Source organism: Elaeis guineensis, chromosome 1, assembly GCF_000442705.2.
Source record: "Elaeis guineensis isolate ETL-2024a chromosome 1, EG11, whole genome shotgun sequence".
Taxonomy (NCBI): Eukaryota; Viridiplantae; Streptophyta; class Magnoliopsida; order Arecales; family Arecaceae; genus Elaeis; species Elaeis guineensis.
In genome coordinates, this window is record NC_025993.2 from 179,925,752 (window position 1) to 179,935,432 (window position 9,681).

At 37.9% G+C, this 9,681-nt stretch overlaps 1 protein-coding gene across 3 annotated transcripts; it reads right to left on the reverse strand.

The window, feature by feature from the left end:
- Positions 1–1,051: 1,051 nt before the first annotated feature.
- On the reverse strand, positions 1,052–8,166 carry LOC105039899 (agamous-like MADS-box protein AGL30). Of its 3 annotated transcripts, none has more exons than XM_019848281.3 (11): positions 7,433–8,166; positions 6,915–6,974; positions 6,799–6,817; positions 6,577–6,641; positions 6,481–6,496; positions 6,317–6,378; positions 5,613–5,709; positions 3,371–3,415; positions 3,121–3,248; positions 2,169–2,526; positions 1,052–1,547 (listed from the first exon to the last, which is right to left on the reverse strand). In XM_019848281.3, exons 1-11 carry the CDS (start codon positions 7,477–7,479, stop codon positions 1,527–1,529), a joined length of 918 nt encoding a protein of 305 aa, XP_019703840.2. In that variant the 5' UTR covers positions 7,480–8,166; the 3' UTR covers positions 1,052–1,526. The 3 variants fall into 3 exon arrangements, with proteins under 3 accessions (XP_019703840.2, XP_073106665.1, XP_029118788.2); XM_073250564.1 differs by having other exon boundaries at positions 1,052–1,416; positions 3,094–3,248; XM_029262955.2 differs by having other exon boundaries at positions 3,094–3,248.
- Positions 8,167–9,681: the final 1,515 nt, after the last annotated feature.

Consider the following 9,681-nt stretch of genomic DNA (forward strand, 5'->3'; position numbering starts at 1 on the left):
AGGTTGATACAACTAAGATGCCGGATGCCTTGGATCCCTGGTTCATGTTGACGTTGTCATCCTGTTTTGGCAGGAATAAAATACTTGGTCACCCTCATATTGAGGATATTCAGAATACTCTGTTTCATCGTCCATACAGAAAGAGTTCGGATTGTTGATAGGCCTACGTTTATCTTGGTCGGTAGATGCATATAACTGAGATTAAGTTATGCAACATCCAAAGGAGGCTCCAACCATAGCGGGCCCAGCATAAGCGAATGTTCCCGCTGCCTATACTCTTTAGCTTTGCCGGACAGCATGCAATTTTTCACATTTTTGAGTGCAAGCGCATGGTGAATAGAGCCTATAGGAACGAGATAGGTGATTGGCATGGTGTACATGGTACAGGAAATAATTTGCCAAGTGCATAAATATACCAATGTCTATGAATTCACCACTCTCTTTCATTTCCAGGTAAGCAGTGACTCTCCTCCTACACCTTTTACAACCTCCATCTCTTGGGGTCCCCCACAACTTGGTTGGTTAAAGATCAATAAAGGCGGAGCAGCTTGAGGCTTTTTCATCTTTGCTACGCAATTTGACCCGGTGGCTGACACTACCGCTGCTTGTGAGGGAATCAAATTTGCTATTCACTCCCTTTAGGTTGATTGATTTTGGGAAGGAGGCTCTTGGTTTGTCATTAAGGGCATTAACGATGTTGTACTCTTTGTTAGCTCAACCTATGTTGAAGATTGCGGGGTACGAAAATGATCAAATGTTATCTAGGAACATATTAGTTTGTATGTCCAGGAATCTAAAAGCTGTACTTTTCATTGGAACAATGACTTCCTGACTGAAACTGTGGCTTGGTTTTCGGCAACAAAGGTAGCATTTGCATGGATTTGCTACCCGATCTCTCTCTCTCTCTCTCTCTCTGGTTGGTCCTCTTCCTGACTATAATAGAACAAAGCCAGACCCAGAAAGCCAATGACCATAGCCACAGTTGGAGATAGAGGTGGGACAATGCACATAGGATAACACGCTTCATGCACGGTTCATCCACTGACCGTTGTTGGAGAGATAGGTGGGGCATTGCTCATTGTTCAAATAAAATTTACAAGGTGATTTTGTTACAGCTGACCTGAACATAATGGCAGAGGTGGGGCTCATTAACCATTATATCTACAACGATTTTTCTGTATGACATGTTTCGTAGCTACAACTATTTTGTGTGAAGGTAAGAATATACATCACATCTTTACATTGCACATGGCCTGAGTACTGTAATAAGGAAACCATGTCAATGGCTGCTGAAGATTCATGCGAGTTCGTAGCTTCTGTGGTGCATGTTCTATGGGATGAAGGCCACCAAACGACCTGAGAAGCCAGCTAGGGGTACTGATAAACAACATGATTTGTGTGGTCTCAGTTTGGTTGCTGCAACAAACAGTTATAGGGCTTCAACACGACTGAAAAATATTGTAGCTCAGGCGAGTTCTTAACCACCAGCAGTGAAAAGCAGAGGCTGATCGTATCAATAAAAAGGTTTAAGGAAACCCATTTTGTGTCTGTTACAAAATCGTAAAGTTTATGATTAGATCGCATTGAAATGTTGTTGCCAAAACTGAAGTAAACAGAAATTGGTAACATAATCTTTAATCTCAAATTATGATGCCAATTTCTATTTTAGTTTTCATTCAAAGTTTCAGAGCAAATATGTTTAGAATCCTCGTAATTCCATATGTTCAGAGTAAATGCAGGTTTAAATTACATAAGAAACTAAATAAGCATCGGTAGGAACCATAACATCAAAAAATTTGAATTGCCAAAACATACAAAATCATGAAAATGGCAAAAATGATAATTAGAAAATATGGTAATCATTTATTGCCTCCAGTATTTTGAAGTCTTGAAGATATAGCAGCAGCAAACTTTTTGACATGTTCTATGAAATGGATTTCTAATTATTTATGCAAAACTTGATATTATTTCTCACATGATACTTTAAAATGCACGACATGGCTTGTAAGGTTTTCCTAAATCATGCAATACTCTTCTTGAGATATTAAAGTATCCTACTTCCCACCTTTTATTGTCTTTCAGTATAGTTATCACTGCTGCTTGTTACTAAACCTAGCAGAAATGTTCTAATCTTATTAAGAATGAATAAAAGCAAATCTTGAACTTACTCGGGAGTACGACTGGTCATCATATATAGCAACATCACATGTCCCAGATGTCGAAGCCCAATTCTGAAAGCTTGCATCGTATCCAGGTCTAGGTGGCTCAAAGTGGTCAACTTGGTAATCTATAGTGCTTTCCGGTAAGCTATTCTCTGTATCAGGCTTGAATGCATTCTCGCCAATTAAATTCTGACAATAGGACTGGTAAGGGTACTGGCCTCCTAGCTGCAACCTCAAGCATGCGTTTTGGCTAAACTCATGCAAAGAATCCTCTTGTAATTGGTCATTGGCCTCTGCTTGCTTACCTGTGTTGAAGTAACCAGAATAACTTTGAATAGATGTGTCTGTGGAGCATCCGATATCTCTACAAGACAAAACAACCACATCCATCACATCAGCAAATATACCGGACAAACCATTTCATCCAATTTAAAAAAGTGAATGGTCATGTGTTGAAAAGATTATTGAAGAGTTTGCAGGTAATTTTGGTGCATATATTCATTTTCAAAAACAATTATGAAAAAACAAGCCCAATGAGCCTCCTAGTTTAAAGTTAGTATTGCAAATTGGGAAATCACTAATATTACCATATAGCAGGTTTACGTAACGTAATATATGCCTGGAACCTTTTACAAAAGGATCCATCCATGTTTTGACTAAAGGAACAGGTTGACATGCCAAAGTCAAAGAAGTCAATAACAAGAGATTGACCTGACCAAAACTTTGGTCCGCAATCTGGTATGAGCCAGAATGGGTTGAGTTGCTACATTTTCATTCATAAAGCTTTAAGATCAAATTTAAAATACAAAAAGACTTGTAATTTCTGTTTATGATAAAAGTGAAACAATCAGGAGACCCTATGTTGACTAGGAAAATAGGAAATAAAATAGTTTATGCGTCAGAGGAATTTAAAAAAATTGGTCTCGTTCACCTATGAGGCAGTAAATTGCCTGCTGACCTCTGAGGTAGTAAATGAGGGTCTTCCGGAAGCATCATTTGTTGGCCATCGTTGTTATGAAGCCATGCTACAGGCGATGGACCATGCTCACTGCCTAATCCCAAGGGTAGATGGATGTCATCTTGAAACTAAAAAATCAGCATGATATCATTAGATAGCTGTTATTGATAAAGAAACATGGAATCCTTTTCTAATTTAAGGCAGCAAATGACTGGAAGCAGACATATATTCCACCAAGAAGTGCTTTTACCTGGCCACTGCAATCTAGAGACATAAGTTGTTTTCCAAGGTTTTCCTGTCATTACCAAGAACAGAGGATCAACTCTTAAAACGAGGAAAAGATTTTTTTAAAAAAAAGTTATTACAAACTGTGGTATTTTGTATAGTTTAATATTTTCTTCTCCTAATCAGTGTCTTGTCTATACTATTAAATTTCTATCAAAGTCCTGATTCATATATCTGTATTATTGTTTTTGTATATTAGGGGCAGAAAGTACTTGCATAAAGCTTGAGAAAATCAGCCATGTATCTTAAAAGTTTAGCTCTTGGTTAAGTTAAAAAGGCTCCCGCATGACCTTTTTGGTCCACAAGATGTGCAGCCTCAAAGCTGCACATCCCTTTCGGGGATGAAAAGGTGGTCACCAAGTTCGCTAGAAATACGTATCTTTCAGCTAAAGTGTGCTTAGATCTCTCATTCTATACATTGGGAGGTATTAGCTAGTTATGCAATATTATCATGTAGGTATTAATAAAATTGCTAATATCAACGAAACACCGTCATTGGAGCAAAGTAGATCAATGCAGATAGTGCAAACTTTTCTGTAACTAAGTATAAACTCAAGGAACTAGTAAAAGCATGCAGGCAAAGCTGGGCATGGTTCGCCATGCCGCCCCATACTGGGTGTACTACATTGCACTTGCATGATACCAAGGTCTAGTACGACAAAGGACTGGAACCAACTTGTACCAAGTGGAATTAACCGGTTCCTCCTGATTTCGAGTGGTACCATGGCTAGGAGTGAGAAAAGGGTCTCCTGACCTTGTACTGGTACAGGAAGTACACCATGTGGTAGCAGGCATACCATATAGCATGAGCATTGGTACGGTACCAATACCATGAACCTTGAGACCAGGTGGCTCCGAACCCACTAATTCCCACTCGACCAAGCCCATGCATGATAACTTAGTCCCGAGGCTAGCATGTAATGACAAAACAGCGCTAAAATTATCATCTACCATCCCACTCTACAATATAGGATGTTTTGTAATTAGTATAATCATGAAAAACAATTAGCAAAATGAGTTGGCTAAGCATGCCAACCAAGGGACAAAGTACTAGTTCCCAATATGGTACTGCACCAACAAATTGTAAGCCCACTAGTGCTGGCAGAACAAAAAAATGGTGGTGCATATCATGTGTTTGATCGGTACTATACCAAGCGGCATAGTAGTATGCTATGGCTAGGATCATTGGCACAGATTGGTATTTAAATTTGTGATGCCAACTTTTATATATTAGGGGAAAAACACTAAATTAGACCTTCAACTGCAATAACTAGTATCCACCCCATTAGTGAAAAGAATATGCGTATGTAATGAAGCATAACTTATCTTTGCTAAGTTTAAAGTGAATTAATGAAAAAACAACCACAGGGGATTTTATTAGCAACTAAAAATCACAATGACCTGAATCCATGATGCAACATGTAAATCAGGATTGACTTATAATACAGAAGGTGAAAGATTGGACAATGTTGCAAAATTCAAAGATGGACAGCAAAATATAAATTTAACAGATATGATCTACAAGACCTAAAATGCCAACAAACAAAGAAGTACTGCTTGTCCATACATCAGATCATCGCAAACTAATAATTTAAATGGCATCTTAAAGTGTTTTATCTTTGGTATTACTTGATGCATGGGCAAGGGCTCTTCTCTTTCCATCTTGGATGTATTACACACACACACACATACATAATATAAATAGAAATGGTACCTACAAAAAGATGTGCATATATCACTTACTAAACATATATCATATTTACGATTACAAATAAAAAGCCCTATGGAATCTCCATGATGAATTATCTAGCACTACAAACATAGGCAGTTATGCATGAAAATAACCTATAGAAATCACCTGAATTATGTATCCCTCTGATTCACATGAGAAGAATAGGATGTCATCGCAAGAGGTGAATGAAAAATCTCTAGATGGATTAGAGGTTTTAGAACCAAGGTTTCCAAGTGGCCTTACTTCAATGCAGAAACAAAAGGCAACTAAGCTAGCTCCTATGGAACAGCTGCTTCAGGTTAATTAGGTCTAAGTTCCCCTGTGTAAATCTGTGCATCTAAGCTATGGTGCTGTATGTCATTTAGAATCATGATGCATACAAGTCACCAAAATATGCAACAAATGCAATAAATGTTAATAAATAGACCATTTAGTGGACAAAATGCAAATGTCCAGGATGCCTAGGAAAACATACCTTATGCACCTGAATGCGGCTGAGAGATTCCTGGAGAGATTGTTCCATAGCCCCAATATGGTCTACGTTATTAATCTTATCAGGATCGGTCCAATAACTGAAAAAGAACAGCTGAATGTTAAATATAACAAAAGTCACGAATGCATTAATAAGTACTGGAAATTAGAGCAATTCAGAGATTCACTTGTTGCAGTGCCATAAATGGCTACATTACTACAAGGATACAAAAAATTTTATTATGTGCATCTTCAAGCATAATGCAATGAATGTGAAGGTTAATGTTTTTTCCTTTTTTATTTAAAGGGAAAATGCTTGCCAATATGGATTTGTTTCATTTCCCAAAACTAATGCTGGGTGCACTTCAATCATCTGTCTATGCTTTGCTCTCATGCCACAATCAACGAATACAAAGAGATAGCCCTAGGATTGAAAGGCAACAGGACACTGTATTCCCTCTCTTCCCCTTTCTTTGTAACATCTCTCTTTACTTTCTTCTTTTCCTTCCTCTTTTCAGTGTTGCTAAAGTGTTTGTTGAAATTGCATGATTATGCTTTGATCTATCATCCAATCTTATAACATGGTCGTTCATCTCATAAGCTGTCTCCCTCTGTTGTTAAATACTTAGAAGCATGCTTCTCTAATCATTTGGCATTTTCTTGATATCCAAGAAAAGAAAGCTGCAGGTCAAAGTTCAAAAATAGTACCTCAGCCTCTTTTGTACATCTGATAGTTGAGCTTGCAATGAACTTAGGTGGTTCGTCAAGTGCTGTTCAAGGGATTCAATCAGAACCAAATATTCAAAGAGAGAAATAGTGATGCTCATAGAATAGAATGTTGAATTTGTAAATGTGATGTTTGTGATAAGCACCTCAACTGTTTGGCTGCTGCAATAAAAACAAAGGAAGAATATTAAAATTTTGGAACTTGAGTTCTGCTATCCAAATTAATTTAACATTATTGTTACCTTGAACCCATGAAATCTTGAATATTAACATCATGGTCCAGTTTCTTGAATGTCTTCTTCAGTGCCTATATTCTCAACAAGAAAAAAAGAATAAAATTTTCAAAAATGCATAATATTGATCTAAGGTTGCTTGACGTTATACTGAAGTATGAAACTGTGTTCCCCCGAATGAAAAAAGTGTAAACTTTTGTTCAGATAATAGCTGAATGATGGTGGACTTACTTCAAGGCTCTCCAATTTCCTGTCCAAATCATGTAGAAGCATTCATCAGAAAGGTTATAAACAGTTAGTCTGAATGCAAGGAAAAGAGTACACAGGTCAAAGGAATTCTATTGTACCTTTTTGCTCTTTCTTGTGGAGTTAGTTGGGCAAACTTTGCAACAACCTCCTCAATGGTGCTGTCATAAAGCAAAGGATAAATGATGAAGTGGAAAGAAAATTGTGGCAATTATCTAACTTCAAACTAAGAATTAGTAGAAAGAGGTGCCGCAGCTGGTAATTAATAAACAGTAACCGTCTGATATAATACAAAACAGCAATAATCTAACTAAGATGAATTATTGGCACAAAAAGTTGATTGAGCTAGTAAGTTATACTTTTTGTTGAATAGTTTTTCTTAATGTGCTAATGGTTCTCAATTTGACAAATGAAATGGTTCTTACTAATCCATTCTCCAAAAAAAGCTACAAGGAACAATTAAACAACCAATCTTTAGGATCTCTTAGAAATTGCTTATGGTCCTACAGCCTAAATAAAGTGCTCTAATTCATTTCAATTCTACGGCAGATTCATTATTAGATAATTGCATTCGAAAAATCCAAAATAGTTGAAATAAAAGTGAAGGATTAACAAGTACCTCCGGTCTCCAACGCATAATGTCGGCTTTCCAGTGGGTGAGAACATGAGAAGGACGAGATCTATGTCACACAATATGGATAGCTCCTTAGCCTTTTTCAATATTCCAGCCCTCCGTTTCGAGTAGGTGACCTGCCGACCACTGCTATTCTCCAATTTCTTGATCTTTAGCTTCACCCTCCCATCCTGCGATCACCAGCAGCAATGCTCTAAATTATCTTTCAATCCTCTTCCCTTCGAGCTATTGCAAATCCTATAAAGAATCCATCTTTCTTCGAAAAATTTCTCCAGAACTAATGTGAGAGAATATCGATGCAGGAATCAAAGCTCAGCGCCTCAAAATCCAATCTTGATAACAAGAATTGAATCAGAACAACCCAACTGGCATCTCCACGAGGAGATCTCAAAATAACAGAGAAAAAGAAAGATCAGAATTCCAAGACTGCGAGCCGTTCGTGCCCCAAGATCCAATTTGTATATCTGTTAACCCAAAAAGAAATCCAACGAAGACAAGGACGATATCACCAGAACCAGATATCAGAAGCCATCCAACTCCAAAACAGAATCGATTTCTCTGCGCCCATTGAGAGATTGAAGCCAAAAGGTCGCTGCGATTGATAGAAATGAGTGAAAAAGGAATCGAAATGGAAGCCGAGAAGGGCTTAAAGAGAGGGAAATGGAGAGAGCCCGGTGGACGAAATCGAGAGAGAGAGAGAGAGAGAGAGAGAAGCGGGAAGGAGGGATCAGCGAGTCCGTCCAAGAGAAGCTGCTTCCCTAATAAATCTCTGGGGCGGTTAATTGGCCGGACCGGGAAGATGCAGCTGAACCGGGTCGGTTTTAAAATCATTGGTTCGTAATAACGGCCGTTGCAACGGTTTCAAAGGAGTTCCGCCATGTGATGATAGCGTGTGGTGCAAGTGAGAAGAAGATTGATGAGTGATAGAATAAGGTTAAGGCATTCTTTTGCTATCTGTTGTAGATGATCTATGGATGTGTGGTTGTTTTTATGTTGCACTTACGTTGTTCGCTATATATGAAGGTAAGGAAGCATGGAGGTGATGGTTGGAGCAAAACGAAAGGTGTGACTTTGGGATGAAAGGTGTAAAAGTTAAGATAATATCACACTGTTTTTTCGATCTAGTTTTCAATTTGACTCCTTTTTGAAATCAGTTAGTAAACTTTATGCAGATTTATCAATCTTCATTTGAGAAATAATGGATAACAACAATAAAATGATGAGATTTTTTACAATATGGAGGATTAGTAATGGTAATATATCATGTGGACTTCCTTTTTATTCTTTTTTTTTTTATTTATTTGGGTGGTGGTTTTGCGTGGGGGGTGGGGGGAGAGGGATGTGGGGGGACGGGAAGGGTGTACAAGGGCCCATGGACCAAAAAGAAAAACTAGTATCTCAAGAACTATACAGAGAGTGCGTCTGCCAGCAAAATAGGATGGAAACCTATAGGAAGAACTGCTGCACTTTGAAAAGAAAGCTACTGTGGAAATATTGCTTGAGCTGCCAGCTAATCGGCGGCCATATTGGCTTCTCTAAAGACATAAGGAGCTTTAAAAGTAAGAAGAGAGTCATGCCGCTAGTGCCAAATATTCCGGAGCAATAGGTTAAAAGGAAACTTGGGTGTAGAAAAGAAAGAGTCCATAAGATAGCTACAGTAAAATTCCCCTCCAACCAATTACTTGGTAAGTATTATGTTTATGTGTGGCCACATACAGTCCTTGCTAGGCTGCAATGAGTTTAGCACAGGCTATAAATTCATCTGTTGCATAGATTAAGCAACCATGGTAATCCTTGCTGATAAAACCTGTGGCAGCCATATGATGTGGTATTAAAGCATCAAAGTTCACCTTTAAAACCAAGGATTGGGAGCATCCATGAAACAGTAAGAGATCTTGAAACTGGTAAAGCAGTAGTCATACCCCAATACCCAAATGATGTGAATATAGGAAACATGTGAAAATTAAGATTGCTAAAGACTCCGTGACTTGCAGATAAGTTAGACACTGAGTGTATTCACTTGAAACCAACCTAGGTTTGATTTCAAATCCAAAAAGCTAACTTGTTTTCAGTTGGGTTTAATTACTTTTATTCTTGTGGATGACTTTCAGAAATCCTTTGGAGCTTTATATTACCATGTATACTTTTAGGCCCCTCACAACCTCCCTACATATAAAAAATATATATTTTAATAACGATTTTTATAAAATAAACTTATAGCCAATTCTGTCAAG

Bases quoted from the DNA above. Each gene is read 5' to 3' on its own strand.
- LOC105039899 (XM_029262955.2), bottom strand. From the start codon at position 7,479: ATGTTCTCACCCACTGGAAAGCCGACATTATGCGTTGGAGACCGGAG. The intron at 5,710-6,316 runs GTACTATTTTTG...GTTCTTTTTCAG, and splicing joins GATGTACAAAAGAGGCTGAG to TTATTGGACCGATCCTGATA. The intron at 3,249-3,370 runs GTAAAAGCACTT...CTGATTTTTTAG, and splicing joins CTCTAGATTGCAGTGGCCAG to TTTCAAGATGACATCCATCT.